The following is a 24,503-nucleotide window of genomic DNA, read 5'->3' as shown; positions in this document are numbered from 1 at the left end:
GCGCAACCTCTCTGTCCCTTCTCGATCCTGCGTTAATGGGTAATCGGTCAACAAATAGAGCAGCTGTCTGCGTGTCAGCTCAGACACGCTCGCTGTGCTTCCTGGTGCTGAGACACCTCCGCTCCACTCATGCACGCCAAATCAATACTCTGGATCGTTCTCTGCGTCTCAGCAGGGGGGGGTGAGAGGTCACCGTCGAATCCCAACATCTTCAGCACGTTTGCCTGTTTACTCCACCTGCTCCGATCTTCCTGTTGCTGTTTCAGGGTCCCAGCTAGACTACGGCTATGATGGTGAAGAGTACGAGGACTGGACACAGGGACCCGTGAACTGCTCCACCACGGAGGCCGTTAAAGGCGGACAGGTCACCTACTCACAGGTAAAAGATGGAAATGTGTCCTTAATACGCAGCATTAACGCAAACATTTCACCATCCTGCTCTCATCAACGTGTCCTTTGAAGCCAGAACAATGCACACTATTTTAAAGAATCAATTCAACATCAAAAGTTATATTTTAGACCAAACATTTAGGCTTTAAGTGCAGAATCTATTGGTGAGAGGATAAATGAACTCCAACAACCTCACGAACATTAGTAACTACAAGGTTCTAAATGTCCCAGACTGTAACGACAGATGTTATCGAGAGGGCGACGCTCATGGACGTGGAGGATTGGGAAAGCTAATCAAATAAACTATTCCTTTACTGGAAATCTTTGAATTGCTCAATTGAGCCTCAAAAGTCAACATGTTTTGCGTGCAGGGGGGGCTGGAGGGCAGTGTGCTGTCCTACCACTGCAGCCCGGGCCAGTACCCTCACCCGCTCAGCTACCGGCTCTGTGGTCCCGATGGCGACTGGTCGCCGATGAGGTCCGCCAGCGGCCGATTGGTGTCACACGCCACGTGCAGAGGTGCCGTCCCGCCATGTGTCACGCGTGCACAAACATGATCTTCCCGTTAGAATCTCGTCTCCACCCGTGCCTTCCAGACATTCTGTGTCCAGCTCAACTCCAGTTGGATCACGGCGATATTTGGCCCAGGAATCAGTGGTTTCGGGTCGGTGCCACGCAGAGCTTCTCCTGCCAGGAAGGGTTCACTCTGTATGGGTCAGCCCAGAGGAACTGCACCCTCACTGGGGGCTGGACGGGACTCACCCCCATCTGTGACAACCATGGTGAGCGTGCGCAGGCTTAAACAGGCCGATGGGTCCCATTTCTGGACCAAAGTGTTAAAATAATTGAACGTGACAGCTTGAGAAGCAATCAATCAATCCGCCGTCCATGCTGAGGTGTCCAGGCTGAGCCAGCACAACCAGGTCCTAAAGCTTCCGGTTCTTCACACAGCTGAAGACTGCAGCGATCCAGGGATTCCACCTGGAGCCCAGAGGTCTGCAGGCCCCTTTCAGGTCGGGCAGAAGTTTAGCTACTCCTGTCAGACGGGTCTGGACCTGCTGGGTTCGGCTGAAAGGGTTTGCCTGGAGAACAGGGAGTGGAGCGGGTCGATGCCACGATGCCTGGGCAGAAATACCTACGACTCCCCCAGCGATGTGGCCAAAGCCATGACGGGATCGCTCGCAGGACTGATGGACGTCCTCTCACCAGAGGAAAAAAAGACAAGTGCGTAAATAATACAATGCAAAGCTAAAAAACTAAAATAAATGGCATGTGTCCGCAGAACAGAAACACTTTAAAACTATAAAGATAAAAGATGCATCAAGTTTTCCCAAATGGCCGATCTCGAGTGCCCTCTAGTGGCCGAGCTGTATAAGTGCTCGACTTTCAGCAGCATAAAGGAATCTTATTAATTGACATGGACGTGTTTGTCACTGCATGGATTTAGCTGAATCTGTGTGTGTGTGTGTGTGTGTGTGTGTGTTTGTGTGTGTGTGTGTGTGTGTGTGTGTGTGTGTGTGTGTGTGTGTGTGTATGTGTATTTTGTGTTCTTGTAAAAGTTGCAGAAAAATCTTTTGCTCGAACCTTCAATGTGGCCAAAGGCAGCCGTATGAATGTTTACATTTTGCTGGACACATCAGGAAGCATCCAAAGGAAAGACTTTGAAAAATCCCGGAATGCCACCATCGCTCTCATTGAAAAGGTCTGGAAAATGGAAGGTTTAGGATCCACTTGTTTCTCTTTTCTTTCTGTGAGTGAGCTCTTTATGTTCCCTTCTAGCTGGACAGCTATGAAGTGAAGCTGAAATTCCATGTGCTGTCGTTCGCTAGCGAAGCTAAGGACATAGTGGACATCACAGAATCGGAAATAAGTGGAAGCACAGACGACGTCATCTGGAACCTGAGGAATTTCAACTACCACAGTAGGAGCCTGGCTCCCCCTCCTGCGTTCACCTTCAGGAGACTCTTGAACAGTTTGACCCTAACGACAGCCATGCTGCTGCGTCTGCTCGTGTTTAGGCCACGGGGAGAAAACAGGGACCAACCTCTATGCTGCCCTGCAGAGAGTCAACGAGGTGATGAGCTACTTTAAGGAGAACAGTGCCCAGTATCACTTTAACGAGACTCAGAACGTCATCGTCATAGCAACTGATGGTAAATATACTGTCGTTTCCACCAGGATCACAACCACAGACGTGTCCTCAGCCTGTTTTCCTTCTGCTGCCTGCAGGTTTCTCCAACACTGGAAAGGACCCGCAGATTGCTCTCTTAAAGATCCGAAATTTGCTGGGTTACCACAGCATGTCCTCGGAACAAAAGGACGAGACGCTACTGGGTAACATCTCAAACGTGACCTCAGCAGGATCTAACAGATCCAAACGTCTGTCAGACCAGTTTCTGAGATGAGACGGCAGAACGTATGAATCTATAAAGAGGGGCGGTTCTGTGAGGAGGCGGAAGTGCAGGAAGGTTTAAGCCCAGATCACGTCAGTGATGTTTCGTGTGCATGTTTTCAGACGTGTACGCGTTTGGCATCGGGGAGCAGGTGAACAAAGAGCAGCTGAATGCTTTAGCGTCACAGAAGAGCGGCGAGACGCACGTTTTCTTTCTGAAAGACTACGAAACTCTGGGCGAGGTCTTCAACAGCATCATCAGTAAGGAAGCGTTCTGCACGGCTTCTCCTGTGTTTGTCAGAATGAGCCTGAGCTTTTGGTGGTTTACTCTCACACGCCGCTTGTTAAGGCGACAAGAGTGTGACAATGTGCGGCGTAGCTCAGGAAGTGACTCCCGAAGATGGCGTGAAGGCCTACACCAATCCCTGGCATGTTACCGTGGTTACGGGAACAGTAAGAGCTTTGCACACTTTGCTCAGTCTGGTCAGGTTTTTGGAATTCCAGAGGGCTTCTTTAACACAAACACACTTCCTGTCCTGCAGTCTTTGTCCTGCTTCGGATCCATCTTGAGCCAGAACTGGGTGCTGACCGCTGCCCACTGTTTTGCACGAGCCAGTACAGACAGAGTTTCCCAGCAGGTGCAAATAGAACACGGTGAGTGAAGGCACCAGGAGAAAACCACAAGTCCACACACTCCTGTAACCTCTGGGTCTCTGGGTTTGTAGGTGACGGCATGGCCGTTTCCAAGGCGGTGGTTCTGCACCCCCAGTTTAACATCCGAGCACTCAAACACAGAAACGTGTCAGAGTTCTATGACTATGATGTGGCGCTGATACAGGTGAACGAGAGCATCCCGCTCTCCTGGAAAGCCAGGTAAGAGAGCGCAATGTTCCGATGACTTTACAGCCCAGGCTCGTCTCGTCAGCTTCTGCTTTGTCCGGAACCGGGTCGCGGGGGCGGCAGCCTCAGCAGAAAGGCCCAGACTTCCCTCTCGCCAGACAGAGTCCGGCGCGTCCTGGGGCTGCTCACATCACATTGTTCCTCCTGAGTCCGGGGTTTAACCATCGGCCAAATTCTCCTATAGCCAGAGGTTTAACCTGAGGAGGGGGTCGTCGGGGCCCAAACCACTTTGCAGTTGTGTAGCCTTCATGATGGGTCGGTGACCCACCCTTAGTCTGGGCCGTCACCCAGGACCTGTATGCCATGGGAGGCCCTACCAGGGGCCTAGCAGACCTGGACAACCAGGCTCCCAGGGTGGTGGGTCCAGGAAGGGCGGTTACAGCTGTTTGTCAGGGCAGATTTTACCTAATGTGGACAGTTTTAGCCCTGCTGACTGACTGTGTATGTCGTGCAGGCCCATATGTTTGCCGTGCACCGTTCCTGCCAGCCGAGCCATGAAGAGCGTCAACACCAACTGTCAGCAACACAGTATGACCCCTCTGGATCATCACTTACATGAGTAGAAAGGTCCAGCATGTGAAGCCATTAGCACCCATGGCTAAGTGAATATTAGCCAAGACAAACTAGGCACCCTTGAATTAAGCCCCCTAAATCCCACAAAGTGGACAGACGCACACAAACACCATTTCCATATGAAGAAAGGGTTGAAAACACAATGTGTGTTGTGTGTTTTGTGTGGTATCTGTGTGAACAGGGAAGGCGTTGCTGCCACACCAACAGACCGAGGCCTCCTTCATCAATAGCCACCGGAACCCCAAACGGAGAGTAACGCACATTCAAACACAGGCTCAAGTGGGTCACATTCCGTTCGATTTGATAGAAAACTTGGAAGGAAGACAACTGGAGCGCGTCTAATCTTTCTCCAGCGGCAAAGCTGCGTTGAAAAGGCCCGACAGGTGATCCACGAGCCCACTGACGTCCGATTGGATGAGTATGTAACCGACAGGTTCCTCTGCTCTGGCGGATCCTCTGGATATAAAGATGCCGTCTCCTGTAAAGGTTTGGAGCTCCGCACACACTGAAGCACAGTCCAGAGCGTGCGAGCGTGTTCTGATTGTCTGGATCTGTGTGTGCACAGGTGACTCAGGGGGATCCCTGTTTCTGCAGCAGAAGAACCGCTACTTCCAGGTCAGTACTTTCCTCCGGTTAAAAATCAAAGGGTCAGAAGGGACGAGCCGCATTGAACAGTTGCTGCCGTTGTCCCGAGGTGGGAGTGTTGAGCTGGGGCATCACCAACGTGTGCGATCCAGCCAACCGTGGAAAATACAGCAGTGAAGACCCCCCCCCCAACGCTCGAGACTTCCACATCGACCTGTTCCAGATCATGCCATGGCTGAAACAGCACCTGGGAGAGGAGATCCAGTTCCTACCGGACGTGGACTGATCGCCAGGAGACAGAAACACACCCTGCTGCTGTCATTTCAAACCCTTTTATTTGTGATTAGTTACGCATGGATTAAGGATCAAACTGCAGACCCATGACATCATTAAAGAAACATTAAAGAAACGGCAACAACTCATTGTCTTATAAAAGTGTGTTACAGAGGACACGCTGCAGGAGGAAGACTGGACTTCATCCCCAGTGATGAAGATTAAGGATGTTGTGCATGTTGTGCACGAGCAGGCTTTTAAGTTAAGAACCAAGAATCAGACCAGGACCTCCTGTAAGCCAGAGAAATTCTAGAAGAAACTCCAAATGCAGCGTTTACCACATTTTACCATCATCAAATATCGTCTTACTAACTTCATTCTAATGGTATCCAGTAGAACCCAGTCTGGACTTCAGCCATACTGAACCATGGGGTGGTCGGTCCAGGGAGGCAGATTCTTTACCTTCTCCTCTGTGCTTGCTTCAATGGACCAACCCCAGGCCCTAAAAAACCCCGTCAAATTCCTCCCCACGGCCCGGGAGACCGTCTCAGCATACAGGTTCATCTTCCCCGTGTTGTCGTCGGGATAGCTGCTCATCCCGTGGTACGCACCGAAGGCCTTCTTCAGGGCGTCCCAGCCAAACCGCTCTTGCACCTCCACGGGCAGAGAAGTGCCGGGTTAAACCAGCTCTATCCAGTCTAACCCTCGTTTCACGTGTTCATAGTCACCTGCAAATATGTCTCCAGGGCCGTCCACATGTACCACTCGCTCAGGTTCTTCCCACCTTTAACATAATCTTCAATCCTCTGCTTTCGGTTTTCCACAGAAACATTTGGATGGGCCTGTTTGACACAGAGGAGTGGTGCCATCATGAAACAGGGCTGATGTAGGAGCCTGATGCTTGTTTAGGAGAGGGAGGGTCACCTGGGCCCTGTTGATCCCCAGCACTTGCTCGTGCACGTACACGGACCACAGGTTGCAGGTGCCCTCTGTGGTGTGTGGTGGGAGTTCCCAGCAGCGCCTCTGCTGGTTGTGGCCCAGTTCATGGATGGGCCCCCACATGCCGCGCCTCATGCTGTCAACACTGACCAGCTCGTGCGCTGCAGCCGTGAACGCCATGATGGGATAACCTGCATGCATCCAGCCTGTGTGGCCAACCAGATGTGTGAGAGCTGTGCTCGAAACGTGCACATCAACCACCCAGTACACCCACCGTGGGAAATCTGCACATCGGTGACGATGCGTTCTTTGCGTCCTAATTTGGGCGGTAGAGCAGCCAGGTCAGCGATGGCTGCCATGATGGCGTTCCAGAGTGCTGCCAGCTCATCTGGACGCTCCAGGTCACGGACGGTTTCTGAAGGCACCGTGATGACGATGTTGTCGAACTCCATCTCTGCCCAGGGGGAGGGGGCCGTACGAAGCCGTGACCAATCGCCAGCCGTGGTCACGCCTGAGGAACAAATGCAGACATACGCACATTTTCCACCTCCTCGACCCAACCTGAGGAGCACCGACACACAGGCCGCACACACTCACCAGATTTATAATATGGAGCAGGTACGGCGACCTGCACTGTGACCTCTGCCCCGTCCACCTGTGCATTCCTTGGTGCAATCAGGTAGATGAGGCCACCCCACAGGTTCCAAATCTGCATCATCTCGGAGGTGACAGGAAACTGCTCATGAACGCACGCCGCTCTCTTCAACTCGGAGTGGTTGAGGTAGTCTGTGTGACACCCAATCTGGATCTGCAGGAGAGGAACATGTGGCTTTGGTCACCAGCTGCTGGCTGATTACTGCAGCATGGCTCCCGGATGGAGGGTAAAGCTTTAAAAAGAAAGAGTAGAGACCTTCCAGCCCTTGTTGACGAGCTCGGCTGGAAAGGCCACGTAGGTCTTCATACCCGGAGACAGATAGAGACCTGTGCTGATCCAGTCCTCCCATCCTGACACCCACCCAAACACACACGGGTGAGCTTAAAGATCACTGTTGTTCATTGAGGCGTCACCTCACTAATGTCAACATAGCAAATACAACATGTGTTTGTTCTGAACATGGAGGTCTGACCTTCTGTGGCCGCACTAATCCTCATTTTATGGTTGTGAACAACTGGCAGCAGGGGGTTGTTCTGGATGAGGAAGGGCAGCAGAGCATCCTGGTCCTGGCACACCTTGTACACCTCTGACCCCACACTGAGGAGAAGATGATCTCTGGGGCTATTCACAGGGCAACTTTCACACACCTTAAACACACCATGATGAACATGAGGAAAACCAAAGCCACAGAACGGAGGCCGACCTTAATAGTTCTGTACCTGTGGAATACCAAACTTCTTCACGATGTCAGTGAGTGTGGACACCACCTGTGCATAAGAGGAGCTGTCATACGCCTTCCTGTTCAAGTAGGCAGCGCAGTCGGCTCCCAGCTTCCTCAAACATTCCTCCTCCTTCTTCTCAAGTTCTTCCCCCTTACTCATATGACAAACCACACGGTGGAGAAGATCTCGGAAGTTGTAGGTGTCTTTCATGGCCTGCTTGGGTACAGGGGGCTTGTAGCAACCATTTCCAACTATGTTGCCCAGCAGACTCAAACCCATTTTGTTGAGCAACTTGTTCCCTTGAAGGTAACAAAACCGTTAATCCTTGATGGATCCATTAACGACTGACTTTACTCCTGCTGGCCATCCACTCGGCCCTCTCATTGAAAGATCTCATTGTGAGGTTACTTACCAACAAAGTCTGTCATTGTGTTTTGCCCAGGGTGTGTCTGTGCCCAGTACCAGGCGTGACCCCCCACCAGCAGGCCTCCACCCTCAGCCACAAAGTTCTGGATTTCCTCCAGGTGGTCCCCATTGTAGGCCGTGCAGACAAACACGCTCAGGTCTTCCCTGAAGTCTGTCTTCACGCAGTTGCACCAGTTGCTGATGAGGTTGAAGCAGGATGAGTCCGGACACGCCCCCACCCCAATCACGCCATTGCGGCCTTCATCCAACCAGTGAATAGCATTTTTCCAAAACTGAAACAGCGTCTAAGAGAGACAAACGTGGTTAGTTTAAGACCCACTCGCCCTCATTTGCATTTACTACATCATGCAGTATGATAGACGGCTCGTGTGTGAAACTAAAAGCACGCCAGGAAGTCAGGCCAGACCAGCGATCAGAGTAAATCGGACTCTTGCTCCGCTCTCATTGCATCAGTAAAACCACACCTCTCGTCCCATGAGCCCCTCATGTGTGATCACGATCACTCTTCCTTGGCCATAGTACGCTCCTGCCAGGAACGCCTGTCCGTCACTGGTTGTACCAATTGGGAACGCCAGGGGGCCATGGACCATGACCTCAGAGGCCAGCAGTCCACCTGGGATCTCAAATTCCGAGACCCCTTGCAGTAAGAAATCCAAGTCATCCTCAAAGTCTTTTCCGATTCTGAATAAAGATAAGATGGATAAAATGGCAGCAGACTCCAAAAGACAATATGTTCTTGGTTAAGTTCTGACTCATGATGAACGCTAACCTGCCCGAGTGCAACTTTAAATGAGACCCGTTCACACTTACACGACAGTCATCCAGGACGAGGGGATCTGCGGGGGCACAGGCAGGCGCTCTACCTCTGCAGCACGCTCGCTGAAATAGATCCCTGCTACGCCTGAGACCTTGTTTCCTTCAAACAGAAGCAGCACATTATCCTTGGGACGTGTTTGAGCCCAGTTCCAGGCTTGTCCCCCGATGAGGACGCCTCCTCCGGCCTTCATGAATGCCACCAGGCCTTTTGCGTCTGCTGCTACGCTGTAGGCGTCGGTGACGTACACAGCAGCGCCCAGATTGAGACCGAAGCCCCCGACCACTTCGACCTTGAGTTTAGATTTGCTGAGGTTGTCAGCGACTGCCTTCACTTGTTGATGGACGGCCACAGACCCGTCAGACCCGTCTCCTCCCAACCAGGTCACGGCATTTTCCACCAGGTCAGGAAAGGCAGTGAGGTAGCCCTCATGACCAAGGACCACGATCCTTCCACGGCCGTACAGAGAAGCAGCCATAATAACCTGGCCTTGGCTGTTCATCGCCAGAGGAAAGGCGTGGTCTCCGATGAGGACCAGGTCACTGGGAGCACTGGGACCACAGAGGTCCAGTTCTTTCACGCCTCTCATGAGACGTGCGTAAGACTCTTCATGGAGGTTCTGTGTTGGCTGGGTGGTCATGATGAAATGGATGGAGGGTCTGAAAAGGTGGATGACAAAACAACCTATGATGATACTAAGAAGGATATATAACTGCAGACATTAGCGGAATTTAAAGGCAGACAAATAAAAACCTCCAGTAAAATCTGGCAAATTGTGCAATAAACCAATAAAAACTATTTTACATAAAATCAGGGCTACATTTTTAGGCCACACAACAGGTCTTATTAGATCTCATATCTGAATTTATGAGACATTTTTCTCTGCACATCCACGTTATAAAACAAGAATTTATCAGATTACAAAGCACTGAAGTCTACGTACCCAAGAGGTGCTGACGTCTAGCAAATTAATAAAATTCCACCCGTTTATTTAAATACCTTGACTTCCTGCTGTGATATTTACGTCGCACGGAGGTCCAAGAATGTGAGCATGAGGCAGGAGGGAAGAGACAAAATGGGAACTAAAGGAGGAGGAACTCTGCTCTTTACAAACCCAATGACAGGAGATCACGTGTCTCTATACCTGTTGGTCCACACCTGACAGATCACGGGTCACACCCAGAATCCTGTTGATCCAGCAAAGGAACACTGCTGGATTTAATTAAATGTTAAGCTGACATGAGCTCGTCTATTCTTTTATTCACGGAGGTATTTTGAAGGTTGTCTCGACAAACCGGTTTCTCCGGATTCTGTGTCGGAGTTGATCCTGATCCAAACCCACTGATATTCCCACCCTGATAAGGAGTCTAATGTGTCTCAGGAACACAAAGGACCGTCTAACCTGACCTAAAGACTTTAACGACGTTCTTCAGCCTCAGTTTCACTTTCGTTCCGATGTTTTTTCGGACCAGTTTCGTACATTTATCTGACACCAGAGGGCGCTGTGGTTCTACTGGGCGAGTACCAGTGATGACCACCAGGTTAGTCCCTCAACAACAACAACAGCAGCAACAACAACAGCAACAGCAACAACACACCTGAAATGAAGCAGAATTACATCGCTGGTTCTAATAAAATCATTCTAATAAGGGAGCAACAGACTCCACGCAGGCTCAGATTACTCCCCTCAATCAAGCACAAATGACTCAAAAAGTGATAAGGAGTTAATTAATTCTTTATTAGCCTTGTCTTGATTAACAGAAAAGACAAATAGGATTGTAATGATATCAGGTAAGGCAGCAGACTACATGGGGATTAAGACATTTAAGACATCCACCAAAGATTATATTTCACCCTGAAGCCGCACAAGTGTTGTCTAATATAATTATCACCCTAATAAGCACCTATTATTGCATTATTTCTAGGTCCTCACCACCAGGGAAAGCAAAACCCAACTTTATGATAGAATTTTTATGAGGTTAGACCAGGGGTGGGCAAACATTTTGATTCATGGGCCACAATGGGTTCTAACATTTGACAAAGGGGCCGGACCAGGAGCAGATGGATGGATGGAGTGCTTTGGTAACCTCACCTCATTGGAGAAAAAATACACATCTTGGGATATGGAGAAAACATGTGCTTTAATTTCAAATGAAAATGAAGAGACAAAATATCTGACTTTGGAATGAGTCTTAAAACACTTAAAATCAAATGAATAAAATGTGCCTTTTAAAAAAAAATTAATAACCATTTCTATTTTAAAGCACTGAAAGTTCTGTTATCCTTCAGGATATCACCATCACTCTCCTCCTGACTGTCTTTTTTCTAGTGGGAAAACACCAGAATTGCAGTGAAAATTTAACATTAACAAGGTTTATTCATTTAATTTTTCAATTTTGGCGGGCCGGATTAAAACGTTTAACGGGCCGCGTGTGGCCCCCGGGCCGTAGTTTGCCCATGCCTGGGTTAGACGATGAGCTGACAAATCTCAATTAGATTATATGTCAATTAAATCATCAAAACTTTTGCACTTTTGAAACCCCCCCTCTCGTCCTCATAATTGAGGGTGAAAAGTTGAAGAACCTCGGGCTTTTTTTGGGGGTTTCGTACTTGGCTCTGATCCAACCGACTTCATCTGTCATAACCAGGGAATAAAACCAACAAAATGAGTTCATAAAACTGGATTAGATTAAAAGTCTCCCGTGACTAAGTTAAGGCAACAGAGACCTTTTACACCCGCTGCTCAACTGGGGGAGGAAGCAAACAAAGAGGCGGAATATCAGAAAAACCCAAGGATCAACCCCAAACCCATAAAAGCTAAATGGTTAAAAGAAGTTACAAGATCAAAGCTCTGCACTGTTGATCATCAGGAGGCTGATTGATCATCAGGAGGCTGATTGATCACCAGGAGGCTGATCCTCAGTTGTACTGGGCCATGGGGTGGTCGGTCCAGGGGGGCAAATGAGAGAGATCCTCCTCAGTGATCTCCTCGATGGGCCAAGCCCAGGACTTGAAGAATCCAGACAGATTCATTCCCACAACACGGGAGAAGGTTTCAGCATACAGGTTCATCTTTCCCTTGTTGTTGTGAGGAAAGTTGCTCATCTCATAGTAGCCAGCAAAAACCTTCTTGAAGGCTTCCCAGCCAAACTTTTCCTGCAGCTACAAGAGAGAAGGAGAAGAAAAGCCACATTGTTCACCTTCATGCTTTATGATCAGGGGGAGGGAGATCAGGCAGGTGTCTCACCTGCAGGTAAGTCTCCAGAGCTGTCCAGACACTCCAGTCGCTCAGCTTCCTGCCGTCTGCAACGTATTTCTTCATCCGAGCTTTTCTCCTCTCTGAAGTCAGGTTTGAATGAGCCTGCACCACACAGCATGAGACAGTAACACTCGGAACAACAGAAAATTCCAGTAGACCTCAAGAACAGCCTGATACCTCTGTTCTCTTAATTCCCAGCAGTTCCTCGTGCACGTACACTGACCACAGGTTGCAAGTACACTCAGTGGTGTGTGGTGGGAATTCCCAGCAGCTCCTCCGTTGGTTGTGTCCCAGTCCATAAATGGGACCCCACATGCCCCCAGCAATCTTCGTGGTGTTGGTGATGAGGTAGGCGGTGGAAGTCTGTCCCATGATGGGATAGCCAGCATGCATCCACCCTGTTTGTCCAACAGACCTTGGATGAAGAACTTTGTGCTTCCGTGTGGGTGGTGGGAAATGATCTACGTTAACTGGCTCCTGTTCGATCGAACCCTGACACGCTTACCATGAGAAATCTGCACATCAATCACGATGCGTTCCTTGCGAGGAAATTTGAGCGGTGTTGCGGCGAGCTCAGCGACGGTCTTCATTATGTTATTCCAGACTTGTGCCAGCTCATCAACCTGCTCAAGGTCACGGACAGCTTTTGATGGCACAGTCAGGATGATGTTGTCAAACTCCAACTCTGCCCAGGGGGATGGAGCCGCACGCCGCTGCGACCAGTCGTCAGCTGTGGTCACACCTAAAAAGGGAATTATAACCATAAAAACGGGGGTTCGTCCTGTGTAGAACCTCAGAAATATCTCACAGCTTCAGTGCAATCCCAGACTCACCAGATTTATAATATGGTGCGAGCACAGCCTGCTGGACAACCATCTCGACCCCTGTCACTCTGGTTTGGGATGGGGCCAACAGGTAGATGAGACCGCCCCACAGGTTCTGCACCTGCATCTTTTCTGAAGTGATGGGAACTCTTAAATGGACAGACTGGGCTCTAATCAGCTGCTGGTGACTGAGATAGTCTGTTTGACAGCCGATCTGGATCTAAGGAGACATGAAGGTTAGTGGTCTTCTCGCAGCCACAGCTGGACTAGTTTAACAGTCTGGTACCTTCCATCCCTTGTTGACAATTGCTGCTGGTAGGGTCAGATTTGTCTTCATACCAGGTGAGAGGTAGAGACCGGTGCTGATCCACTCAAAGCCTCCTAAGACAAATAACAACAGCACCACAGGTTCCAATTTACAATGGAAAAGCAAATGTACTGGGCAGCGGTTGTGCTGGAACGCCATCGTCTCACCTGCTGTGTCCACATTAATCTTGATTCTCTGGCTGTTGACCACTGGTAAGGTTGGGATGTCCTTGATGAGGTGGGGCAGGAGAACATCAGGATCAGGGAAGGCCTTGTACATTTCTGAGCCCATGAACAGAAGGAGGCGGTCTTTGGGACTCTTCACCGGGTTGCTTTCAGACACCTACAACCACAATGACTACAGTCACCGTTCTGAACGGCAGCCTGTCGTTGGGCTGCTTTAGCTCGGCGACCTACCTGCGGCACGCCTGCCTTCACAATGATGTCATAGAGTGCGAGCAAAACCTGCATATAGGACGAGCAGCCATAAGCTCTCATTTGCAAGAAGTTGGCGCAGTGGCTGCTCAGCTTTTGAAAAGACTCTGTCTGGTGCTGGCTGAGTGCCTTTTCCTCCAAGACGTGACCAGCAAACTGGGATAACATGTGGCGGAAATGGTAGTTGTCCACAATGGCTTGGCTGGATTCAGGGACCTTGTAAATGCCCCCATCAATTGTATCGCCAAGCAGACTCAGGCCCATTTTGTTCAGGATCTTGTTTCCTGGAAAGACGTTTCCCCAAAAGAAGTTTGAGCCTATGGATTGTGGTGAATTTGATTCCCAAAATGAACTTGCATTGTCATACCTGGAAATTCTGTCATTACATTTCCTCCGCTGTATGACCAGTACCAGGCATGTCCACCAATCACTAGGCCTCCTCCCTCAGCAACAAAGTCTTGGATCTCCTTTGCATGAGCACCACTGTATGCCATTCCCATATAAACACTCAGGTCTTTTCGGAAGTCTGTGTACTCGCACGTAAACCCTGACTTGCTGAGAACCGGGACTGCGCGTTTTTCCACAACGCCTACGACTCCATTCCGGCCTTGATCCAGCCAGCGGATGGCGTTGCTCCAGAAGGTGGACAGGTTCTTTGATTAAAAGCAGGAAGGCAGCAGTTTGTAAATCACATTAATAGAATCACATCAAATATATAAAAGACTACTGATGTTTACGGTATTTCCCAATAAAATATGATTGTGTTGAAGTGAATATCTAGAACTTAATAACTATTTCATGTAATTTTGAATATTAACTGTACCTGATTGCTAAGACATCCTTCGTGAGAAATAACGAGGACTCTTCCCAGGCCATAGTAGGCTCCTGCCAGAAATGGCCGTCCGTCCTCGGTGGTTCCAATGGGAAAGGCCAGTGAGCCGTGAGGAAGAATCTCAGAAAATGTTGATGGTGAACCAACATCAAGCTCTTTAACCCCTTTGAGCAAGAAATTCAGGTCATCGTTGAAGTCCCTGGCCGGTCTGTACGAGATCAAATTCAACAGACGTTGAGAGCATATCCACCAGTTTAGATCAACAGAAATCTTAAAAAAGAATTGACACTGATAAAAGGAAAACTGCAGGCGATACTTTTCAGCAAAATGAGAGATTTTCTGATTAAAGCCTTCAGATGTGTGATACACTCACTTCAGAGACATCCAGGAGTATGGGACCTCTGGGGAGATGGACAGAGTTTCCATTTTTCTGAATTTCTCAGTAAAGTAGATCCCTGCTACTCCAGACACCTTGTTCCCATCAAAATTAAGCAACGGCTCCACCCCAGGGTTTTTAGAAGACCAATGCCAGGCCTGCCCCCCAATCAAGATTCCTCCTCCGGACTTCATGAATGTCACCAGGGATTTCTGATCTGCTGCTACGCTGTAGGCATCTGTCACATAAACACCAACCCCCAGATCACTCCTAAACCCCCCGACAACTTTCACAGTAAACTTGTATTGGCAGAGCTCGTCAGCAGCCGCTTTAATATTTTGGTGGACTGCAACAGACAGGTTGGCAGATCCATCTCCTCTAAGCCAATTCACCGCATTCTCTACCAGACTGGGAAATTCGGACAAGCAGGCCTCATGACCCAGGACCACTATCCTTCCAAGGCCATAGGTGGAGGCAGCCATTAGGACTTGGCCTTGGCTGTTGATTGCCAAAGGGAAGGCATCACCAACCAGAGCCAGCTCACTAGGAACATAGTAATCTTTGAAGTCCAGCTGAGTCAAGCCTTTGACCAAACGCTTGTAAGCCTCTTGGGTAGGTTTGGTGGACATGGTGAAAGTTGATAAATCTGAAAGGGGTAATTACAAAACATTAAATACACTCTAAAAATTGTGACCAATGATTACTTAAAAAAGTTATGGCAACAAAGTGACACATAATATAATTGAGTAGATTTTAATAACTGCAACTTTTAGTAAAAAGTATTGAGTAAATTATCTACATTTAAACTAAAACAAGTGCAGGTTAATGAATGCAATAGTTAAAATGTGTTGGATTTATTAATAGTAGCCAAAATGATGAGTTATATACCCAGGAAATATTAAGCAAACACAAATCACTTTCACAAGGAAAATTGATTTATGTTTACTAGTTATCTGAATAAAAGTAATTAAGATTTACTAAATATCTGGGGAAAGATGATTAACTGATTATTTAGCTGAAACTGATTTATATTCATCAGTTATCTCAGCAAAATTGAAAGAAAAGTATTAAATATCTGGACAGAAATAATTGAGATCCACACAATAAAATAAATTATATCTACTTATATTTCAGCCAATTGTTCCTAAACTCAACACATTCACACCGTTATTGTTATACATCTATAACTAAATAAATTGTTTAAATTCAACTTAGAGTTGCAATCACAGGACTTCAAATCCATTCAATAATACCGAATGTCACTTTGTTGCCATATTTTCTTTACGTATTATCCACTCAATATCGTGCAGTCTTGCTACTACAGAGTAACCCAGTTGGTTAGCAGATCACCAAGCAGAAAAGAACAGCAGGTAAACATTTATTTCAAAACTGTCTATAATCATTTTTTACATCTTCACTGCTTGCTAAAATTAAAGTCACATGAGCAATCACATTATTCATTTATTCATATAAATTCCTCAGGGAAAAACCTGGAACATTGGACAGTGTAATCACACTCATTTGTCTATGAAATTGTTATAAGTACACCTCTGCATAACATTGTATCCTTATTAATATTAAAGAAAACAAAAAAAGAAAGAAATATAGACCAAAGCGGGATGATTGTTGCCAATATTCGGCACGTTTTTGCCATAAAAACTCAAGCGGCTTATCAGCGTGACTGGGGTGTAATGTCTTTAAGTTAGGGTTAGGGTTAACCAGGGTTAGGGTTAACCAGGGTTAGTGTTATCAGCGTGACTGGGGTGTAATGTCTTTAAGTGAGGGTTAGGGTTAACCAGGGTTAGGGTTAACCAGGGTTAGGGTTAGTGTTAGGGTCAACCAGGGTTAGGGTTATCAGCGTGCCTGGGGTGTAATGTCTTTAAGTGAGGGTTAGGGTTAACCAGGTTTAGGGTTAACCAGGGTTAGGGTTATCAGCGTGACTGGGGTGTAATGTCTTTAAGTGAGGGTTAGGGTTAACCAGGTTTAGGGTTAACCAGGGTTAGGGTTATCAGCGTGACTGGGGTGTAATGTCTTTAAGTTAGGGTTAACCAGGGTTAGGGTTAACCAGGGTTAGGGTTAGTGTTAGGGTTAACCAGGGTTAGGGTTATCAGCGTGCCTGGGGTGTAATGTCTTTAAGTGAGGGTTAGGGTTAACCAGGGTTAGGGTTAACCAGGGTTAGTGTTATCAGCGTGACCGGGGTGTAATGTCTTTAAGTGAGGGTTAGGGTTAACCAGGGTTAGGGTTAGCCAGGGTTAGGGTTAGTGTTAACCAGGGTTAGGGTTATCAGCGTGCCTGGGGTGTAATGTCTTTAAGTGAGGGTTAGGGTTAACCAGGGTTAGGGTTAACCAGGATTAGGGTTAGTGTTAGGGTTAACCAGGGTTAGGGTTATCAGCGTGCCTGGGGTGTAATCTCACCTGCTGTGTCCACATTAATCTTGATTCTCTGGCTGTTGACCACTGGTAAGGTTGGGATGTCCTTGATGAGGTGGGGCAGGAGAACATCAGGATCAGGGAAGGCCTTGTACATTTCTGAGCCCATGAACAGAAGGAGGCGGTCTTTGGGACTCTTCACCGGGTTGCTTTCAGACACCTACAACCACAATGACTACAGTCACCGTTCTGAACGGCAGCCTGTCGTTGGGCTGCTTTAGCTCGGCGACCTACCTGCGGCACGCCTGCCTTCACAATGAGGTCATAGAGTGCGAGCAAAACCTGCATATAGGACGAGCAGCCATAAGCTCTCATTTGCAAGAAGTTGGCGCAGTGGCTGCTCAGCTTTTGAAAAGACTCTGTCTGGCTCTGGCTGAGTGCCTTTTCCTCCAAGACGTGACCAGCAAACTGGGATAACATGTGGCGGAAATGGTAGTTGTCCACAATGGCTTGGCTGGATTCAGGGACCTTGTAAATGCCCCCATCAATTGTATCGCCAAGAAGACTCAGGCCCATTTTGTTCAGGATCTTGTTTCCTGGAAAGACGTTTCCCCAAAAGAAGTTTGAGCCTATGGATTGTGGTGAATTTGATTCCCAAAATGAACTTGCATTGTCATACCTGGAAATTCTGTCATTACATTTCCTCCGCCGTATGACCAGTACCAGGCATGTCCACCAATCACTAGGCCTCCTCCCTCAGCAACAAAGTCTTGGATCTCCTTTGCATGAGCATCACTGTATGCCATTCCCATATAAACACTCAGGTCTTTTCGGAAGTCTGTGTACTCGCACGTAAACCCTGACTTGCTGAGAACCGGGACTGCGCGTTTTTCCACAACGCCTACGACTCCATTCCGGCCTTGATCCAGCCAGCGGATGGCGTTGCTCCAGAAGGTGGACAGGTTCTTTGATTAAAAGCAGGAAGGCAGCAGTTTGTAAATCACATTAATAGAATCACATCAAATATATAAAAGACTACTGATGTTTACGGTATTTCCCAATAAAATATGATTGTGTTGAAGTGAATATCTAGAACTTAATAATTATTTCATGTAATTTCGAATATTAACTGTACCTGATTGCTAAGACATCCTTCGTGAGAAATAACGAGGACTCTTCCCAGGCCATAGTAGGCTCCTGCCAGAAATGGCCGTCCGTCCTCGGTGGTTCCAATGGGAAAGGCCAGTGAGCCGTGAGGAAGAATCTCAGAAAATGTTGATGGTGAACCAACATCAAGCTCTTTAACCCCTTTGAGCAAGAAATTCAGGTCATCGTTGAAGTCCCTGGCCGGTCTGTACGAGATCAAATTCAACAGACGTTGAGAGCATATCCACCAGTTTAGATCAACAGAAATCTTAAAAAAGAATTGACACTGATAAAAGGAAAACTGCAGGCGATACTTTTCAGCAAAATGAGAGATTTTCTGATTAAAGGCTTCAGATGTGTGATACACTCACTTCAGAGACATCCAGGAGTATGGGACCTCTGGGGAGATGGACAGAGTTTCCATTTTTCTGAATTTCTCAGTAAAGTAGATCCCTGCTACTCCAGACACCTTGTTCCCATCAAAATTAAGCAACGGCTCCACCCCAGGGTTTTTAGAAGACCAATGCCAGGCCTGCCCCCCAATCAAGATTCCTCCTCCGGACTTCATGAATGTCACCAGGGATTTCTGATCTGCTGCTACGCTGTAGGCATCTGTCACATAAACACCAACCCCCAGATCACTCCTAAACCCCCCGACAACTTTCACAGTAAACTTGTATTGGCAGAGCTCGTCAGCAGCCGCTTTAATATTTTGGTGGACTGCAACAGACAGGTTGGCAGATCCATCTCCTCTAAGCCAATTCACCGCATTCTCTACCAGACTGGGAAATTCGGACAAGCAGGCCTCATGACCCAGGACCACTATCCTTCCAAGGCCATAGGTGGAGGCAGCCATTAGGACTTGGCCTTGGCTGTTGATTGCCAAAGGGAAGGCATCACCAACCAGAGCCAGCTCACTAGGAACATAGTAATCTTTGAAGTCCAGCTGAGTCAAGCCTTTGACCAAACGCTTGTAAGCCTCTTGGGTAGGTTTGGTGGACATGGTGAAAGTTGATAAATCTGAAAGGGGTAATTACAAAACATTAAATACACTCTAAAAATTGTGACCAATGATTACTTAAAAAAGTTATGGCAACAAAGTGACACATAATATAATTGAGTAGATTTTAATAACTGCAACTTTTAGTAAAAAGTATTGAGTAAATTATCTACATTTAAACTAAAACAAGTGCAGGTTAATGAATGCAATAGTTAAAATGTGTTGGATTTATTAATAGTAGCCAAAATGATGAGTTATATACCCAGGAAATATTAAGCAAACACAAATCACTTTCACAAGGAAAATTGATTTATGTTTACTAGTTATCTGAATAAAAGTAATTAAGATTTACTAAATATCTGGGGAAAGATGATTAACTGATTATTTAGCTGAAACTGATTTATATTCATCAGTTATCTCAGCAAAATTGAAAGAAAAGTATTAAATATCTGGACAGAAATAATTGAGATCCACACAATAAAATAAATGATATCTACTTATATTTCAGCCAATTGTTCCTAAACTCAACACATTCACACCGTTATTGTTATACATCTATAACTAAATAAATTGTTTAAATTCAACTTAGAGTTGCAATCACAGGACTTCAAATCCATTCAATAATACCGAATGTCACTTTGTTGCCATATTTTCTTTACGTATTATCCACTCAATATCGTGCAGTCTTGCTACTACAGAGTAACCCAGTTGGTTAGCAGATCACCAAGCAGAAAAGAACAGCAGGTAAACATTTATTTCAAAACTGTCTATAATCATTTTTTACATCTTCACTGCTTGCTAAAATTAAAGTCACATGAGCAATCACATTATTCATTTATTCATATAAATTCCTCAGGGAAAAACCTGGAACATTGGACAGTGTAATCACACTCATTTGTCTATGAAATTGTTATAAGTACACCTCTGCATAACATTGTATCCTTATTAATATTAAAGAAAACAAAAAAAGAAAGAAATATAGACCAAAGCGGGATGATTGTTGCCAATATTCGGCACGTTTTTGCCATAAAAACTCAAGCGGCTTATCAGCGTGACTGGGGTGTAATGTCTTTAAGTTAGGGTTAGGGTTAACCAGGGTTAGGGTTAACCAGGGTTAGTGTTATCAGCGTGACTGGGGGTGTAATGTCTTTAAGTGAGGGTTAGGGTTAACCAGGGTTAGGGTTAACCAGGGTTAGGGTTAGTGTTAGGGTCAACCAGGGTTAGGGTTATCAGCGTGCCTGGGGTGTAATGTCTTTAAGTGAGGGTTAGGGTTAACCAGGTTTAGGGTTAACCAGGGTTAGGGTTATCAGCGTGCCTGGGGTGTAATGTCTTTAAGTGAGGGTTAGGGTTAACCAGGTTTAGGGTTAACCAGGGTTAGGGTTATCAGCGTGACTGGGGTGTAATGTCTTTAAGTTAGGGTTAACCAGGGTTAGGGTTAACCAGGGTTAGGGTTAGTGTTAGGGTTAACCAGGGTTAGGGTTATCAGCGTGCCTGGGGTGTAATGTCTTTAAGTGAGGGTTAGGGTTAACCAGGGTTAGGGTTAACCAGGGTTAGTGTTATCAGCGTGACCGGGGTGTAATGTCTTTAAGTGAGGGTTAGGGTTAACCAGGGTTAGGGTTAGCCAGGGTTAGGGTTAGTGTTAACCAGGGTTAGGGTTATCAGCGTGCCTGGGGTGTAATGTCTTTAAGTGAGGGTTAGGGTTAACCAGGGTTAGGGTTAACCAGGATTAGGGTTAGTGTTAGGGTTAACCAGGGTTAGGGTTATCAGCGTGCCTGGGGTGTAATCTCACCTGCTGTGTCCACATTAATCTTGATTCTCTGGCTGTTGACCACTGGTAAGGTTGGGATGTCCTTGATGAGGTGGGGCAGGAGAACATCAGGATCAGGGAAGGCCTTGTACATTTCTGAGCCCATGAACAGAAGGAGGCGGTCTTTGGGACTCTTCACCGGGGTTGCTTTCAGACACCTACAACCACAATGACTACAGTCACCGTTCTGAACGGCAGCCTGTCGTTGGGCTGCTTTAGCTCGGCGACCTACCTGCGGCACGCCTGCCTTCACAATGAGGTCATAGAGTGCGAGCAAAACCTGCATATAGGACGAGCAGCCATAAGCTCTCATTTGCAAGAAGTTGGCGCAGTGGCTGCTCAGCTTTTGAAAAGACTCTGTCTGGCTCTGGCTGAGTGCCTTTTCCTCCAAGACGTGACCAGCAAACTGGGATAACATGTGGCGGAAATGGTAGTTGTCCACAATGGCTTGGCTGGATTCAGGGACCTTGTAAATGCCCCCATCAATTGTATCGCCAAGAAGACTCAGGCCCATTTTGTTCAGGATCTTGTTTCCTGGAAAGACGTTTCCCCAAAAGAAGTTTGAGCCTATGGATTGTGGTGAATTTGATTCCCAAAATGAACTTGCATTGTCATACCTGGAAATTCTGTCATTACATTTCCTCCGCCGTATGACCAGTACCAGGCATGTCCACCAATCACTAGGCCTCCTCCCTCAGCAACAAAGTCTTGGATCTCCTTTGCATGAGCATCACTGTATGCCATTCCCATATAAACACTCAGGTCTTTTCGGAAGTCTGTTGTACTCGCACGTAAACCCTGACTTGCTGAGAACCGGGACTGCGCGTTTTTCCACAACGCCTACGACTCCATTCCGGCCTTGATCCAGCCAGCGGATGGCGTTGCTCCAGAAGGGTGGACAGGTTCTTTGATTAAAAGCAGGAAGGCAGCAGTTTGTAAATCACATTAATAGAATCACATCAAATATATAAAAGACTACTGATGTTTACGGTATTTCCCAATAAAATATGATTGTGTTGAAGTGAATATCTAGAACTTAATAATTATTCATGTAATTTCGAATATTAACTGTACCTGATTGCTAAGACATCCTTCGTGAGAAATAACGAGGACTCTTCCCAGGCCATAGTAGGCTCCTGCCAGAAATGGCCGTCCGTCCTCGGTGGTTCCAATGGGAAAGGCCAGTGAGCCGTGAGGAAGAATCTCAGAAAATGTTGATGGTGAACCAACATCAAGCTCTTTAACCCCTTTGAGCAAGAAATTCAGGTCATCGTTGAAGTCCCTGGCCGGTCTGTACGAGATCAAATTCAACAGACGTTGAGAGCATATCCACCAGTTTAGATCAACAGAAATCTTAAAAAAGAATTGACACTGATAAAAGGAAAACTGCAGGCGATACTTTTCAGCAAAATGAGAGATTTTCTGATTAAAGGCTTCAGATGTGTGATACACTCACTTCAGAGACATCCAGGAGTATGGGACCTCTGGGGAGATGGACAGAGTTTCCATTTTTCTGAATTTCTCAGTAAAGTAGATCCCTGCTACTCCAGACACCTTGTTCCCATCAAAATTAAGCAACGGCTCCACCCCAGGGTTTTAGAAGACCAATGCCAGGCCTGCCCCCAATCAAGATTCCTCCTCCGGACTTCATGAATGTCACCAGGGATTTCTGATCTGCTGCTACGCTGTAGGCATCTGTCACATAAACACCAACCCCCAGATCACTCCTAAACCCCCCGACACTTTCACAGTAAACTTGTATTGGCAGAGCTCGTCAGCAGCCGCTTTAATATTTTGGTGGACTGCAACAGACAGGTTGGCAGATCCATCTCCTCTAAGCCAATTCACCGCATTCTCTACCAGACTGGGAAATTCGGACAAGCAGGCCTCATGACCCAGGACCACTATCCTTCCAAGGCCATAGGTGGAGGCAGCCATTAGGACTTGGCCTTGGCTGTTGATTGCCAAAGGGAAGGCATCACCAACCAGAGCCAGCTCACTAGGAACATAGTAATCTTTGAAGTCCAGCTGAGTCAAGCCTTGACCAAACGCTTGTAAGCCTCTTGGGTAGGTTTGGTGGACATGGTGAAGTTGATAAATCTGAAAGGGGTAATTACAAAACATTAAATACACTCTAAAATTGTGACCAATGATTACTTAAAAAAGTTATGGCAACAAAGTGACACATAATATAATTGAGTAGATTTTAATAACTGCAACTTTAGTAAAAAGTATTGAGTAAATTATCTACATTTAAACTAAAACAAGTGCAGGTTAATGAATGCAATAGTTAAAATGTGTTGGATTTATTAATAGTAGCCAAAATGATGAGTTATATACCCAGGAAATATTAAGCAAACACAAATCACTTTCACAAGGAAATTGATTTATGTTTACTAGTTATCTGAATAAAAGTAATTAAGATTTACTAAATATCTGGGGAAAGATGATTAACTGATTATTTAGCTGAAACTGATTTATATTCATCAGTTATCTCAGCAAATTGAAAGAAAAGTATTAAATATCTGGACAGAAATAATTGAGATCCACACAATAAAATAAATTATATCTACTTATATTTCAGCCAATTGTTCCTAAACTCAACACATTCACACCGTTATTGTTATACATCTATAACTAAATAAATTGTTTTAAATTCAACTTAGAGTTGCAATCACAGGACTTCAAATCCATTCAATAATACCGAATGTCACTTTGTTGCCATATTTTCTTTACGTATTATCCACTCAATATCGTGCAGTCTTGCTACTACAGAGTAACCCAGTTGGTTAGCAGATCACCAAGCAGAAAAGAACAGCAGGTAAACATTTATTTCAAACTGTCTATAATCATTTTTTACATCTTCACTGCTTGCTAAAATTAAAGTCACATGAGCAATCACATTATTCATTATTCATATAGATTCCTCAGGGAAAAACCTGGAACATTGGACAGTGTAATCACACTCATTTGTCTATGAAATTGTTATAAAGTACACCTCTGCATAACATGTATCTTATTAATATTAAAGAAAACAAAAAAAGAAAGAATATAGACCAAAGCGGGGATGATTGTTGCCAATATTCGGCACGTTTTTGCCATAAAAACTCAAGCGGCTTATCAGCGTGACTGGGGTGTAATGTCTTTAAGTTAGGGTTAGGGTTAACCAGGGTTAGGGTTAACCAGGGTTAGTGTTATCAGCGTGACTGGGGTTAATGTCTTTAAGTGAGGGTTAGGGTTAACCAGGGTTAGGGTTAACCAGGGTTAGGGGTTAGTGTTAGGGTCAACCAGGGTTAGGGTTATCAGCGTGCCTGGGGTGTAATGTCTTTAAGTGAGGGTTAGGGTTAACCAGGTTTAGGGTTAACCAGGGTTAGGGTTATCAGCGTGCCTGGGTGTAATGTCTTTAAGTGAGTTAGGGTTAACCAGGTTAGGGTTAACCAGGTTAGGGTTATCAGCGTGACTGGGGTGTAATGTCTTTAA

At 46.4% G+C, this 24,503-nt stretch overlaps 3 protein-coding genes and 1 pseudogene across 6 annotated transcripts; 1 reads left to right on the top strand and 3 right to left on the bottom strand.

Annotated features, from left to right (window-relative positions):
- The first annotated feature begins 26 nt into the window (after nt 1-26).
- Nucleotides 27-5,252, top strand: LOC101064033 (complement factor B). Its single transcript, XM_011608812.2, has 18 exons — nt 27-181; nt 267-379; nt 762-909; nt 987-1,172; nt 1,342-1,614; nt 1,950-2,092; nt 2,170-2,311; nt 2,409-2,543; nt 2,620-2,724; nt 2,906-3,043; nt 3,132-3,235; nt 3,325-3,436; nt 3,508-3,655; nt 4,137-4,210; nt 4,437-4,534; nt 4,609-4,741; nt 4,821-4,870; nt 4,950-5,252. Exons 1-18 carry the CDS (start codon nt 130-132, stop codon nt 5,124-5,126), a joined length of 2,331 nt encoding a protein of 776 aa, XP_011607114.2. The 5' UTR covers nt 27-129; the 3' UTR covers nt 5,127-5,252.
- Nucleotides 5,157-10,341, bottom strand: LOC101064252 (TRPM8 channel-associated factor homolog). Of its 4 annotated transcripts, none has more exons than XM_029843361.1 (13): nt 9,814-10,341; nt 9,613-9,680; nt 8,666-9,328; nt 8,320-8,536; nt 7,842-8,139; nt 7,427-7,728; nt 7,180-7,354; nt 6,963-7,057; nt 6,650-6,860; nt 6,327-6,563; nt 6,038-6,258; nt 5,842-5,955; nt 5,157-5,767 (listed from the first exon to the last, which is right to left on the bottom strand). In XM_029843361.1, the coding sequence occupies exons 3-13, from the start codon at nt 9,307-9,309 to the stop codon at nt 5,525-5,527; spliced, it is 2,757 nt and encodes a 918-aa protein (XP_029699221.1). In that variant the 5' UTR covers nt 9,310-9,328; nt 9,613-9,680; nt 9,814-10,341; the 3' UTR covers nt 5,157-5,524. The 4 variants fall into 4 exon arrangements, with proteins under 4 accessions (XP_029699221.1, XP_003968852.2, XP_011607113.2 ...); XM_003968803.3 differs by lacking the exon at nt 9,814-10,341 and having other exon boundaries at nt 5,157-5,404; nt 5,487-5,767; nt 9,613-9,803; XM_011608811.2 differs by lacking the exon at nt 9,613-9,680.
- Nucleotides 10,342-11,008: 667 nt separating this feature from the next.
- LOC101064480 (TRPM8 channel-associated factor homolog) lies at nt 11,009-19,236 on the bottom strand. The gene is made up of 16 exons (XM_029844086.1): nt 18,588-19,236; nt 18,206-18,422; nt 17,750-18,035; nt 17,365-17,666; nt 17,116-17,290; nt 14,699-15,347; nt 14,317-14,533; nt 13,861-14,146; nt 13,476-13,777; nt 13,227-13,401; nt 13,039-13,133; nt 12,762-12,972; nt 12,434-12,670; nt 12,106-12,326; nt 11,917-12,030; nt 11,009-11,831 (listed from the first exon to the last, which is right to left on the bottom strand). Exons 1-16 carry the CDS (start codon nt 19,217-19,219, stop codon nt 11,589-11,591), a joined length of 4,362 nt encoding a protein of 1,453 aa, XP_029699946.1. The 5' UTR covers nt 19,220-19,236; the 3' UTR covers nt 11,009-11,588.
- LOC115251549 (TRPM8 channel-associated factor homolog) overlaps nt 19,100-24,503 on the bottom strand; it is a 5,918-nt pseudogene continuing 514 nt past the window's right edge.

Source organism: Takifugu rubripes, chromosome 11, assembly GCF_901000725.2.
Source record: "Takifugu rubripes chromosome 11, fTakRub1.2, whole genome shotgun sequence".
NCBI classification, from domain to species: Eukaryota; Metazoa; Chordata; class Actinopteri; order Tetraodontiformes; family Tetraodontidae; genus Takifugu; species Takifugu rubripes.
Note: the sequence above shows the minus strand (reverse complement) of the source record. Positions and strands in the feature narration are given on the sequence as shown.